Genomic DNA, 15,218 nt, shown 5'->3' with positions numbered 1-15,218 from the left:
GGTATCACTTTTCTATGTTACATATATTTCTATAATGTCTTTTTTCCGTTTGAAATAATAATCACAACAACTAAAAAAATGTATATTCTCAATCGTTTATGCTTTATGCTGTTTATTCAGAGTGCCAAAGAATGTGATTGTATTAAGTTGCAGTAGAAGTTCTTAGTCTGTATCATCCAAAGGACAAACATGACCCAGGGCGGGCACTAATCCTGAAACTTGTTCAGATTTCTCTGTAACCTACTTTAGAGATCCGCCCTGCTGTATACACACTTGTACAATCCTTTGGAGGCTTTCTGCTTAGGGGATTTTCCTACAAATTCTTAACGTTTCCATCGTTAAGGTATGTTACTTATATCTCTTTAGCGTGACAAACTAAGTGCTGTGCAACTTGTGCAGCACTGAACAAGCAAAACTTATTCTAAGACTTTGCATTGAATATAGAGAATTATCTGTAAAATCCAAACATTAAAGTGTATATACTGTATATCAAATCCAGAGACAGTTAAAATGATTAAAAGTTTGAATAAAAATATATTTTTCTATCGCTTTAAAGGTACAGTTACATTTCTGGCAAACAATATATAAATGTGGGAGTGGAAAAAAGTCTTGTTGTTCGTGACGTCATAGCGTGATCTTCTTTTAGCCGGGCCCTTTAAAAGAAGACAAAAAGATATCAAACCGAGACGTTTGAGGGCGGTCACACAGAAATCTGTCTTTATATGACCTAAGCCCTGTTCACGTCATCCAGAACAAATCCCACTTCATCTTTATAATTCTTTTGTCTCATGTAACCACGATTACTTCCTCCACTCATCTTTCAAGGTGATGTCATTCACGTTTGTAGGTATTGGTATCTAAAGGCTACATTCAGGATATATTGAAGTCACTGAACAAAATTAAGTAAGTCCAAACTCGGTGTACAAAAAAATAGGCTGCAAAGTCCTCTCCTTGTAAAATGTTTAAATTTCCATCATCAGAAAGTCTTACATGGGCTGTATTGGGCATTGATTCTCATTTTATTAAGCAGTGTACGTATTGTACATATTGAGCAATAAATGAACCATTAACTCTCTAGGGGTCAACAAATAAGTGGGAAAATATATAAAGACACAAAAACTGACTTGTCACTGGACCTCAGGGGACGACTTTATATTTAAACCAATTACCCTCCTAAATGTGTCTCATAAATCACATTTGTGCCTCATAAATGTAATGACAACTGTCACTTTATCTGTTATGCCTTAGCAAGTTGTGAATAAGATTCCCTCGAGTACACGATTGTATTGTCACAGACTGTGCAGCAGTAAGCTATTGTGAGATGGCCACATGCAGGGTCACATGGTACACTTTATCTCACGTGGACACAACGAGGTCTAGTATCGAGTAGCCTGTAATTCACACACAAGCACCAGTGTGAAACTCTCCCGTGTGTGTTTAGAGTCATTACATAATTGTACACATTTTATTTGCACTTACGTAGTAGAGTTCTAGTCCACACTCCTCCTCCCTCGATAGATCACTGCAGAGACACAGAAAGACAAGTTATGTCAATTATAAATTGCATTAATCTAGTTGCATTAGATTTGAGGTTTCAGGCGATACATACCCATTCCCACACTGTTCCCAGAGCAGGACACTGAAAATCAAAGAAAAAATTAGTTCATATTAATATTATACTTATTATAGACATTATAATGATGATTTCTGGTATTTCCTTTATTATGTTAATACTGGTGGGTAACCATTGTACACTCTTAAAGGTTAAGGTGCTTCCCGATGCCATAGAGCAACCATTTTTAACTGTAAAGAACCTTTTAACATCTGAAGAACCAAAAGATTCTATGTTGTGGAAAAAGTGAAAGAGTAATGGTTCTTTTAAGACCCTTGAGTGAACGCTTCTTTGGGGAAACAGAAACGGTTCTTTTATATGGCTTCGCTTTAAATAACATTTTGGAGCACCTTTATTTTGAGAAATGTAAGCCAGCAATATTTGAATTATATTTCATCCAAATCTATTTGTGTTGTTTATCTCCTGGCACCCAGCAATCAGTTTTTCTTGTTTTAGAAATAAGATAATCCGTGAATGAAATATGTAATTTTTGTTTCTTATTTTTATTTACTTAACCCTTGTATGGTGTTCATGTTTGCGGGTCTAACGGAACCACAGCATTAGTAAATCAATACAGCCATTAAAACGTGTGTTAAATTCTTTACAGGTGTTTACTTAATTACAAGCAACACAGACAGCATATATGGGTAATATTTGTGTGTTAAATCACATTTGTGACCCTGGATCTGAACCTGGGTCATAAGTAGCACAGGATTTTTTTGGCAATAGCCAAAAAAACATTGTATGGGTCAGAATTATAGATTTTTCTTTTATGCCAAAAATCTTTAGGATGTTAAAGCGGCCGTGCAACGGTGTGTCATGCATTCTGACTTCTTTACAATGTTAAACGTGCTGTCTTCTCATGCTTAACATGCTCAACTTGTCAAAAAACGAGTTGGGCGTAATACGTAGTATTTCTGTGCTCGATACACTCCCCCAGCGATCGTACAGGTTTCGGAAAGTTTTTTTCGAACATATAAAACTGTTTCGTAACAATTTTTCTTAGTCCCTTATTTGACAATTCTCCCGGAAAAGCACACGGCACGCCCACGCGGCAGCAAGGAGAGCAGAAGGAGCATGCGCAGACGTCACTTTCACTTGTGTGCAGGAGAGAGAGAGCATACGTTTGCGAAGTTCAGGTGTTTGTTTGTTCACTGCATTTGGGTGATGAATGTTATATAAACGGTGGATATAACGCTGGATTTGGAGATCGTTTGAAACTGATATGGAGCCGTCCCAGCGCTAAAAGATGCCTGACATGAACCGCATGCGGTGAGTGAAACTGATGTCTGTGTTTTGTTGGCAATGGGTGCGCATGTGCTTTAGTTCAGCCTACCCCTCCCCCAACCAGCCCCCCCCGCTCGCGTACAGCTGTATCTACCTTTTATAAATGTGATCAAACTAAATACTCTTCGAAGATACGAAGTATGCGATACTACTCTATAGGTACTCAAGATTAATATGAGATTGGCAGAAACCGCATGTGTTAGGGTCGCTTTAAGTAAAGATCATGTTCCATGAAGATATTTTCTAAATGTCCTACCGTAAATATATCAAAACTTTATTTTTGTGAGTAATATGCTATGCCAAGGACTTCGTTTTCTCAGTATTTAGATTTATTTGCACCCTTACATTCCAGAGTTTTAAGTAGCTGTATCTCAGCCAAATATTGCCATTCCGGGGAACCCCAGGGGGCCTCCACAATGTTCTAAGGGGTCCCCAGAATAAAAAAGAACAAAGACAGCAAAAGTTGAAAAATTCTACTGAAGATTATTACAGTTTCATTTCCACAAACTATATGTTGCCTTTATAGTATCACATGTAATATTTGTCTAACAGTTTAATGCTTCTTTATGCAAAAAATAGATATGTATTTTTTAGAAAGGGGGTCCCTTGCAAAAGTCCTTGGCATGAAATGTTTGTAAAACCCTGTCTTAGTAAACAGTGAAAAGAGGTCGCATAGACCCGAACCCCACACAAGGGTTAATAACCAAGTCTTCATTCTTCTTTAATCCTGATTATAAAAATATTTTTTTCTTAATTCTACAGTGTTTGAAACACATGAATGTCACAGTATTTAATGAGGTGTAATATATCTCAAAAGGATAAACTGAGGTGTACCGGAGTAGAGTCTTCTTGAGCAGAATGTGACTTTAGAACCGTCCTGCGTTAAAGGGGCGACCACAACCGTGTACACTTCCCCACACAAGATCTCGGCCACATCACATGAGTTGGACCCTTGTTCTGCATTGCAGGTGTAGTTGGATCTGGTCCCATACAGATCGGCGGTGTAGTTGTACAGACCAGGAGAAGAGCGCCAGTACACCCGCAAAGTGTTGTTCGCCATGCGGTAGAGTTTCACACTGGATGGACAACACCCACCTGAGAATGAGATGGAGAAAACAGAAGGTACAGAAATCTGAATTTAACACTCGCCAAGTACCAAATGACAGTAAAACTTTGGCTTAACCAGACATCTAGTTAAATCAGGGCACATGTGTTTAAAATGTAGCGATAGCATAAGAAGCCAACTTTTAAACTCACTTGAAGAGAAACCATGGTAATTGCACTGTGTCTTATGCCCGGTTATGCTGATGGCCTCCAGGGACACATTGTAGTGGGTGTTACATGTAATGCATCCCATCAGGCAGTGGGTGTCCATGGTATGGCATTTGGCGTGACCTCTGGGTGACGTCAGGGAAGTGACATAAGAATGTGCTCCAATAGCGGGTGACCAGACCACGTTGGTCATGGCCTGGGTCATCTGTTCTACGCTCAAAGTATCCGGACAACAGGGTCCTAAAGAAAGAAATACACTTCATAAATCAAATGTAAGTTAAACATTGATCGTTTTATCACTTAAATCACTTTAACATCTCTAAATGGTTTCCAAGGTAACACTTGACCTGTTTCCAGGGGAACGGAGTAGCTGGGCAAGCTGCGCCCTGCTTCAGTGAAGGCGGTGGTGCTGATGTCATACGTGGCTCCGCAGGTCACATTGCTGATGGTACAGGAAGTGCCGGTGGACGAACAGGAGAAGTCATCGGTGCGGCTCATGGCAAGCACTGTGTAATTAGCCTGAGTGTTCGCAGACGTCCATGACACCTGTACGGTCGAGGAGTCCACCTGTGTCACGTTCTGGATCTCAGGAGCACAGGGAGCTAAGAAAATGAGAGAGAATGATGATCTACAGTATAAAAGGGATTCATCATTTACTCAGCCTTATTTCATTTTAAACACGTATGACTTTCTGTTGTGTTTGGGTGTACCTGTCCGGCGTGTGTGCGGTACACAGGTGTTATTGCACTGTATATCATTGCACGGCCGCACCACCACACTGTACAGACTGTCACAGGTGAGATCAGAGAGCGCACACACGGGAGCCGTGTCGCTGCAGTGGATCCTTTCGGGCCCGTCGGCGGCGATCGTCTCGTATATCTCAGCTCCTCGAACAGATGACCACGAAATCTCCAACGTCTCTGTAGATATGAGGGACACGAACACATCCTCTGGACAGCATGGGACTGAACAGAGAGAGAGAGAGTTAAAGATAACAAAAAAATATAAGTCGGTTGTACTGGTATAGCACTTTGATATGTGTGTTTGGTACACACTTGTAGTGTAGTTGAGTACTTGACCCGGTGGACTGGAGCCGGCCTGGTTGTAAGCGAATACAGTGGTGAGGTACGTGTAACCACAGATACAGTTGAATTGGCAGGTGGTGCCAGTTGTGTTGCATTGTTCCTCTAAGCCGTCGTCTCTTTTCACGTAGGCGATGTAGTAGTCCACCCACGAAACCTCAGACCACATGACGGAACAGTTGCCCGCCGTCGGCTCCTCGATCCACACCAGCTCCGGAGAACAGGGGACTGCAGAGCGTGAGAAATTATGAAAACAAGAAGCACTATAGAAATAAATGGAAATGGAATTGAATACTATCGATACGATAGTGTGATAACACTGGTACCAGTAGTTTCTTGTAACATTATCTAGTTTAATTATACTAATTTGTTAATTAAGTCAATTTAGTATTGACTTGGTCCTGGTATGTTTGTGTTTAAGTAATACATACATGTGAGAAGATCTTCTGGGTTTGAAGGCTCACTGGGTCCGGCTTCATTGGATGCTGTGACGGTGACGGTGTGGTTCTGCCCACAGCTCAGAGGACTGATGACGCAGTAGGCGTCCAGAGAGCTGCAGTTCTGACCGGTTGAGCTCAGAGCAATGTACGAATCTGCACCTTGGACCTGCATCCAGAACACCTCCAGACCCACGGAACGGCCTGGCATTAATTGAACCAGCACAGCCCCGGGGACAGGAGGACCTGAGGAGAGAGAACATCAAAGTTAGAACTATAATGGGTTCTAATGCATTTCTAATGTTTTTTCTTTGTCGTGTTGCGTCGGTCGCGTCCGGTGTAGACACTGTGTTACAAAAAATAAGTATTCCTCAAGATCGTTTTATTAAATATACATGTAATAAAAATGTTTTTTTTTTCAAAATGTCCTGTTTAAGTATACTTTACATTATGTGGTACGTATCGACCATATCGGTATCGGCCGGTAAATGGTCATTTTTAATGTTATCGGCCGATAACAAAATTTAGGCCGATATATTATAACCGATAAATCATAAATGATTTCCTCTGGTTAAACTCCTTTAGCGGCACGCTGCTCACAAATACAGTACAGTGCTGTATTTCTGTCGTGATCATTCACTTACTGCTATTAGCAAAACATTGTTGATGTAGGTACAGTATGGAGATACAGTATTTATGAATGTGTAATTTATAGGATCAAAAGCATATTGTTTGAATCAGACTGCTGTCTGAATGCTTTCTGTCTTGAGACCTGTTTGACTCGTAGCTATTAAGAACGTTTTTCTGGGTTGCTCTGGAAGAACATCTGTAATTTGTTTATTACATAAAAAATATACCAGAAAAGTTTGAAGGTTAAAGAATCGATAACTAGTGTAAAGTAGGCTTGGTACATGATTTTCAGGGGAAAAAATAGAACTAATGGTTACCTTGTTTTCTTCAGTGAATGTTTTCAAATAAAAGCAGTTGTCCACTTTTTGCCTTTTGTTTCAGTCTTAGGGAATGTTATATTTAGATGCTGTATATCGGCCAATATATCGGTTACCGGCTTCCAGTGCTAAAGAATTATCGGTTATCAGCCAAAATTTACTTATCGTTGCATCCAGTACGTGTACTTATATCAATGTACTAGTAAGTGTACTATTTCAGTACTATTTGGGATTCAACAGCCCAATTTTTTTATATGAATTTTTTAAATGAAAAACATACCTAGACTTTACTGTCAGTATAACTCGACAGTATACTTAAGTGTATGAAAAGCACATTAAGTAGAACATTAACTAGTACTCTTATTTTAGTTTTAAATAAGTATACTAAAAGCACACTTGAGTAAACTTTTTGTAAGGGTGCAGATATTCTGTAATAGATGTATTCATAGAAACATAAGAATGACAGCTATAAAACAAAGTTTAGTCTTGAGGACTAAGGTGACTTATCCGTACGTGTGATTTGGGAGATGGTGATGTCATCTCCTTGGATACCGTCAGGATCCCAGGCATTGGCTTTGATGCTGTAGGTTGTGCCAGGTTCGAGAGCACTGAAGGTCATATTGGTCTCTGACGTGTTGAGTTTGACCCGTGTGTCTGAACCTTCCATGATCAGACAAAGGGTGTACAACACAGCCTGGTCCACTGGATTCCAGCTTACCACGATGATGTCACTGCTGGGAGAGCTGGAATTCAACTGTGGGGCCACCAGCACTGCAGAGAGAAAGAAAGAGTAAAGTGAAACAACAGATAGAGAAGGAAGACGTTTTTTTTTAAAGATAGACAGTGATCAAGTGAGAGGTGGCAAAATGAAAGAACAATTAAAATGAGAAAGAAAGATTTCATTGAGAATACGCAGAAGCAATGTTTTTTTATTAAAAACGTTTGTGTTTTCATGCTGTTTTCATGTTTTTTACTTTAAAAAAAAGAACAATTATAAAAAGATACTGACGTTTTGATCAAAGGATAATGCGCATTATCAATAAAAAAATATGTTGAGATAATAAAAATGGTCTTTATCTAAACAGTGCAGGAATATGGGACAAGACAAATACTGCCCCCTGGTGGTAAATTTGGATCATCTTAAAATAAAAAGTCCCACTGGGTTTTTCCCACATGTAGTTATTGGAAAAGACTTTAACAAATCATATAACTGCAGGCATTCTTAGTGCTTATCTTAGGTATAAAGATACATAAAAGTATAAAGCAACTGAATAAAATATAACATCTAATATAGTCTGGTAGGGATAGCTATAGGACCTTGAGATTGATACACAGTCACCTGCAGTGCATCTCTGGGGTGAAATAGAGTAGAGCGAAAGTTCTGTTGTTACACATGAAACTTTATAAAAATCCGTCCCTCTTATGTTACGTCCAGCTATTCCTTGGGGAGACGCGACAGCCTAGTTCTCATGGTTTATCTTTTTATTCTCCTCCAGCAAGATGCAGTTACCATCAATAGTTAGTAAAGCCAGACGTACCAACGCACACAATAGTTACTACACAATACCGCATTATTGCTCCTGGTTTTAAATGCCAAGTTATTGTCATCTAAACAGAAAGCAGGGCTCGGTTTTCTTCTGTCGTGTAATGTTTGATCTTTAGAAAAGTAACTATTTTAATTCTGCCGTTTATAAGGCACATTTTTATGTAAATTTTATAGTGTTTACAGTGTAAACTTCAATGCGTAAATTTGAGTGTAAACTGTTGTTTTGAGGTTTAAACTGGTGTGTATATAGGCCTAGTAATTAAAGTATAATTCTATTCTTAATTAAGCCTTGCTTTCATGCGTCATTCGACTCATATCGATAATTCTTACAAAATAGCTCTCATTTGATTTTCACTGCTGGGATGCTGGCCTGGGATTCTCACATTAAAAGGTTTTCTTTGGGCATGCTGGTCCAATAAGTGTTTTAGGCACATGTCAGCTGGTTAAACCAGTTAACACTAGTTGGACCATGAGGAAAGACCAACTAAACCATCATAAACCAGCTAAGACCAGCATCCCAAATTTGACTGGTTTAGGCTATTTTTACATTCATTTTAAATGTTGAGTGATGCATCATCAGTTGTTTCAGTGAGAGTTTACCTGACCTAGCAGGCATGGGAAGGGAGGGCTGACTCCGTCCCCCGCTGTTGACAGACATCACACTGAGGGTGTATTGGGTGTAGGGCTGTAGGTTGATCACTGTCCCGGGAGAATTTTGCACTGCTGTTTCAGAGAAGAAGCCGTCGTCGGTTTCCGCCCGGAGGATGTAGCCAGTGGCACCAATCACCTGCCCGAACTCCACAATGATGCTGTCGCTGTGTTTAGAGTACGCCTGCACTATGACGGGAACTTCAGGAGCTGGTGTGGCACAATACAACATAAATATAATTATAAATCATTATTTTATTAACAACAAGCTTTTTGTGGTGGAAAACTGATTGAAGACACATTTAAATATGTAGTAAAATAAATTGGACTATAGTCTTACTACTAATATCATCATTGGTTCTAAAACTTTAGCCTGCACAAACAGGGTCAAAAATGTTAATGATAAATCAAATGTTACAAGGTTACAAACCCCTATGAAAAATGCTTTCATGTATGTACACATCTATAAAAATACATACAAAATTATGATATTGTAAAACGTCACAATTTGAACGATTTACGTCAGCGTCTCTTCAACAACACAAGCTCGCGACAGTCACCTGTCGTCTCCTCGGTTTCTGCGCTGCTGAGCACGTTCACCGCATTGTCCATCGCCTCGACCCGCACCCTGTACACGGTATTCGGTGAGAGAGAGTTAACGGAGCCCATGACCGTGCTGCCGCTGACCTGCGCGAACACGGACGGCTCGGGCGAGTTCTTCGGCGTGGCGGTGATCTTGTACGAGCTCGCGCCCGTATGTCCGCTCCAGCGCACCGTCATGCTTTTAGAGGTGACGGTGAACACCGATAAAGTAATGTCTGTAAAGACAGCACAAAATCATATTTTTTTACAGCATTGTCATTTTCTATTAATATTTAAAGTTGCGTGAAACTGGTAACTACTCCTTTAAAAACATTTCCAGTCAGCTTTTTACCATTAAACCAGTTACAAAATTCCCTTGTTTGGGACTTATTTTAATAGCATTTCATGAGGTTGCTAAGACCAAAGACTCACAGATACCATTGCAGTTCCCATACAACAAATATCATATTATTTTACCCATAATTTAAATGTCTGTGATAGTTTCTGGGTTGTGTGGCAAACAATCATATTTATGCATATTTCTTACCGTTTTGTGCTGCGCATATCTGTAAATAAGAGACAGAAACAATACAAATTGTAATATTTTTAAATATTCTTTATCTTATATCCTCTATTCTTTTTTCTTAGGGACCCTTATTATGCTTTCATAAGGGTATTATTATGTGCCATTACTCTGCAAGGAAGCTTATTTAAACATCACTCAGCACAGATTTTAGACCCTGAGCATTTAACCTCCTGTCTGGAATGACACTAGTCTACAAGGTACAACTGCATTTACATGACAGTGATGTAAGAAAAAGCATCAATGTTTAAATGCAGAAAAATAATGTGCTTTTAAAGTATAGCCATAACTGCTAACAATGCCCATGCACCACCATTCACAAAGGATACAACTGTTTTTAAAATTGCATACACAAAGCAAAATGTTCATTCTTACCTGTGACACGGTGATAATCAATAAGACAATATTTGTTAGATATAAATATTTAGACTCCATTCCTCAAAATTGGCGGTATTCAGCTGCCTTGAGGGCACACTCGACACTCCTATCTTGCTGTTTTGACTTTAGATATCTGCAGGGTAGTGGCTGAAGCTTAAGTTTTTCTGGGTTTTTTCTTACCATCCAACAGGTATTTTATTGTTCTGAGAGAACTGAGTGTTCATGTGCGCCCCTCCCTTTGGCAGGGAGGGAGGATTGACCTATCAGCGCAGAAGGAGGCTACACATGAACACCTGAGGACAGATGATTAACATGCTCTTCACCATTATGCTTTCTATTGTTGTCCATTATAAAAGAAAAAAAAGAAAGTATCATTACACAAACTTTATAAAAGTATCTAACTCTATACTCATGTTGAAACCTACAATAGTATTGTTAAGAGCACTTTTAAAAACATGAATGTGCTGCAATTTAGCATCAAAGAGGCATTTCTATCATATCATATACACTTGATTTTATTGCTGAGAGGTTGCACTTAGCTCGTTTGCAAGTTTTTTCAGTTATGTTTCATAGAAAAATGTACTTTAACTCTTACGTTTCCCCAAAACACTATAGGAGAAGTTAAAGAAACGAACAAGATATAAAGTAGCATATCTGAGATAACTTGGTCTGGAAAGAATTTGATAAGATCTCTTCTGAAATTCAAGAGGATACACATGAGACTATAGGGGCTTTTTCTTTATCTGTTCTCCAGTGTCATGTCTAGGAAAAACAATTAAAGTTGGATTTCCAGAGGCACTGACTACAATACGTTTACTAGAACGTTTGTGGCATATTTTTTTAATTTTGCATTTAAAGCAAAACGTTTCTATATTTTGTCACTCTTGCCATTCCAAAACCATGTGGAATGCAAGCATTTTTAATGAATGATTGTGATTGGCAAGCATTTAACTTCTGCCTAAAATGTTGTGTTCCACACAGTATAAAGTCATATGGGACACATGAGGGTGAGTAAATGATGACACAGTGTTCATATTTGGCGATCTTTCTCACTTTTATAGCACGTTCCCAAAGGCTTTGTCATCTAAGTTGCACAAACCATAAAACCAAAAACACATCTTTGTGAATTTTCAATACCAGTTATTGCAGCAAACTCTATTATTAAAATGCTATTATATCTGTGTCAAATGCATTTGTAGCTATAGTTCTGATAATGTAACATGACCAGTTGTAAACTTGGGGCTTTTTTGCTGAGGGGCACATAGATGTTTTTACCTCCCTTATACTCATTTGATATGAACAGTTTAACCAGTGTCAATATTTAAATTGTACAACAGCATGATTTATTAGCGCTGGTTTAGGTTACTCCAGCTCAGGGGAATACAGCCGTCAACAATGATACCTGATTTTTCCATACAATTTCTCAAATATGACATTGCATTTTTGTTATTTTTATTGTCAGGGCTTGGAGAATTTACACTTAGGTCATTGAGAGAAATGAAAGCAGTTTGTAGGTCTTGTAGATATGTACAGTTTCTGGTTGGGTGAAGCACGTTCCATTTTCCTTTACTGTAACTATTAATACAATTTCTTCTTCTATTCCCATTATTCATCTTATTGAAATAACAGACCACCATTGTATCTGTAAATGGTAAATGCACCCTTTTCCTCCATAGACCGTTTCTACAAGGCACACCTCCTCAGTGTCAACAGCCAGGCTGGCAAAAGCCAGTTCTCGTATGCCAGATCAGATTATGCCTTTTCTGGGCAGCCACGGTGCTGTATGAGCATTGGTTTTGTTGCCGGATTGGGTACCCAGAATGCATTATTTCCCAAATGTTTCAATGTCATAACCCTTTTGTCTAAACTTTCTCTTTCTGTGCATCATAGATATTATTCTTTTTGTGAATAGCATCTAGTATTTACATTCAGTGTAAACAAAATGATTTTGTTTACATGTGTTTGATGAACATACTGTACAGCCGCTGAATTCCAAATTTTCATTTCAAATCAGCATTTCTAGATGAATTGTGGTCATTCCAGTCCAGTGTCTGTTGTATTTAAATAAAATCAAACCTCAAGAGTGACAAAAAGTCATCCAACAGCAATGAGAAAGACTGACAGCATGACAACATGAAAACTGTTTTCTTTGCAGTATTTGAGGTCTGTAAAAATACAGAGCAGCTTTTCTGACCCTTTTCTCCAGTTTTCATTTTCTGAAAATAAATGCAACTTTTTTATTTTAAATTACGTAGACATAACAGGTAACATGGTTAGTAATTCACAAAATGAAACAAAAATTATAATTTTACCTTAACACATACCTATAATTAGCACATTTTAAAATCAGAAGAACTGATGGTCTCTTAATTTTTTTCTGGCAATATATACACTTTTTGTGTAAAAATGTGATATTTTATATAGAATATTTTGTGTATCTATCATACTGTTGCTGAGAGTGCTAGAGGGACAGTCCATCACACAAAGTCATCTTAGGTAAATAACCATATCTTTAAAAAAATAGCAGTATATCAGTCTTATTTTGTTTTCTTATTAGAGACAGAGGAACAGTCTACTCCAAATCCCACCCAGTAAATAACTTTTATCTGGGTCACGCATGGGTTGCATTTGTCTCAGCTTTGTCGCGTTTTGAATAGAGCCTAATGCATCAGAGTGGGAGCATATTCACAAAGGTCATGGGAGAAGGCCACCTGATATGTCCACATACGGCATTTTCAAGTGCCTCAGAAGTTTATTTTACACCGAGAGTGCTGTAGGGCAGTGTCACGGTTTTATTCTACAAGTAAAATCCGCTATTGTTTCCTTTTTAGTTTATGAGTGTTACATCAATTTTAATTGATTTTTAAATGATTGCTTTCAGAGGTTGATTTTAGTAAAGTCATATTCACTGAGATTCAGAAAAGCAGTTTGCAAATGTATGCTTGTTGTGAAAGTGTAGCTACATCTGATTGTGGATTTTGATCTTGCTTGTGAAAGCAAGATTCATTTGCCAGAAATGGAGGTGATGTAGTATGGGGTACAACGGGCTAAAGGCACACCTTAAGAAAAAATTTGCTTTTCAGTACACCCGTATGATTGCAGAAAAAATATATATGTTTGTATTAAACATTTATTGAGCAACAGATTTTGTGTGAAAATAAATCATTAGTGGTTAGTTTTGTTTAAAAATCGTATAAATGTATGAGGTGGCAAGGGGGGACTTTTACTCCACATATGGGGTAAAAAGCTCACCAGCATGGGGTAAAAGACATACAGTATTGGTACAAATACTTTAGATGAAATAATATGGTTTAAAAATGTTTAAGTAAATACTTACTCAAAACATTCACTTTAGCAAAGTTTGCACTATTTTTTGTTTATTTCCATAAATTAATATTCTGTCATTAAAATATATTAATATCACTATAAAAAACAGAAACAAAATCATTTAAAAAAGTAAAGATTTTGGAAGCATTGGAGATAATAATTTAATATAGATTTACAGTAGTAACAATCAATGATATTTTATGATATCATATGATTAATATAATATTTTTAATATAATGGTTTCATTATAAATACAGTGATTATCTCTAAGGTGGACACCTAACTTAATATTTACCATCTGAATCTAACCATGCCATGTCAACAAATGGAAGCGCCTGCCAGCTGTTTATTATTATGTTAATTTAGTGTGCCTTAAGACCCAACAGCAGGGTGCCTTTTTACCCTAAATACCATACCTTTTCATATTCTTCTGTTATTATGTTGGTTTGACAGAGCCAATATACTGATCTTGTATCTAAGCTTCTTCTTCTTCTTCTGATCCCCCAAATTTCTGACTGCTACTCCTCCTAGAGCTTTCAAACTACATCCACCAAACTTTCCACAAACCTTCAGTCTAGTCTGACTTGAGTTGCTATATCTTTTCTAACTGATCCGGGTTCTGGTTTTCGAAAACCGGACTCTCAAAACCACCTAATTTCCCATAGACTTAACATTGCGACAAACTTTGAAGGCTCATAACTCAAAGTGAGGATGTCGTAGAAACTTGCGAGTTATCATGTTTGAAAAAGCTGGCAGGCTCTGTAAGAACTTACCTCACAATGGGGTGTAAGTTGAACCCCTGGGGCGTAAGAGCCCCCAAAAATTCCCCATTGACTTATAATGGGACAGGAAACATGCCCAAATAAGGCGTCATAACTGTCCCATGTTGAATAACTTCGCAGTAAAACCACTTAGAGACAAGGGGGTGGGCACATTTTACTCAGGCAACCAATCAGTATCCCAGGAACTTCCTTAAGCTACGAAACCACGCCCATAGCAACCATTTACAGCAACCTAGCAACCGCTCCCATAGACTCCCATTATAAAAAGTCCATATGGATATCTTTGCAACACAGTGTCATAGAGACAAAGGGATGGGCTCATTAGACTCAGGCAACCAATCAGTGTAACAGGATCATCATGAAGCTATTAAGCCACGCCCATAGCAACCATTTACAGCAACCTAGCAACCACTCCCATAGACTCCCATTATAAAAAGTCCAGATGGATATCTCTGCAACTCAGTGTCGTAAAGACAAGGGGGTGGGCTCACTTGACTCAGGCAACCAATCAGTATCCCCGAAACTTCATTAAGCTACGAAGCCACGCCCATAGCAACAAAACATGTTAACTTAGCAACCATTTAACAAGACCTATAACTCTGCATCAGAACATCGTAGAGACATGGAGGTTGGTTTGTTTCACTTGGTACTTGAAGCAGTATCAATTGGCTTCTGCTAAGCCACGCCCATAGCAACCAAACAGGTTAGCCTAGCAACCGTTTAGCAATACATATA

General features: G+C 38.4%; 1 protein-coding gene across 1 annotated transcript; it reads right to left on the bottom strand.

Annotated features, from left to right (window-relative positions):
* Nucleotides 1-84: 84 nt before the first annotated feature.
* Nucleotides 85-10,543, bottom strand: fndc7a (fibronectin type III domain containing 7a). Its single transcript, XM_057333819.1, has 14 exons — nucleotides 10,372-10,543; nucleotides 9,961-9,979; nucleotides 9,392-9,649; nucleotides 8,784-9,041; nucleotides 7,151-7,408; nucleotides 5,685-5,936; nucleotides 5,227-5,481; nucleotides 4,882-5,136; nucleotides 4,519-4,773; nucleotides 4,157-4,411; nucleotides 3,734-3,994; nucleotides 1,610-1,639; nucleotides 1,480-1,522; nucleotides 85-653 (listed from the first exon to the last, which is right to left on the bottom strand). The coding sequence occupies exons 1-13, from the start codon at nucleotides 10,429-10,431 to the stop codon at nucleotides 1,491-1,493; spliced, it is 2,448 nt and encodes an 815-aa protein (XP_057189802.1). The 5' UTR covers nucleotides 10,432-10,543; the 3' UTR covers nucleotides 85-653; nucleotides 1,480-1,490.
* Between the last annotated feature and the right edge of the window lie 4,675 nt (nucleotides 10,544-15,218).

Source organism: Triplophysa rosa, linkage group LG5, assembly GCF_024868665.1.
Source record: "Triplophysa rosa linkage group LG5, Trosa_1v2, whole genome shotgun sequence".
Lineage (NCBI taxonomy): Eukaryota > Metazoa > Chordata > Actinopteri > Cypriniformes > Nemacheilidae > Triplophysa > Triplophysa rosa.
The sequence above is the reverse complement of the archived record's forward strand: the minus strand, read 5'-3'. Positions and strand labels throughout refer to the sequence as shown.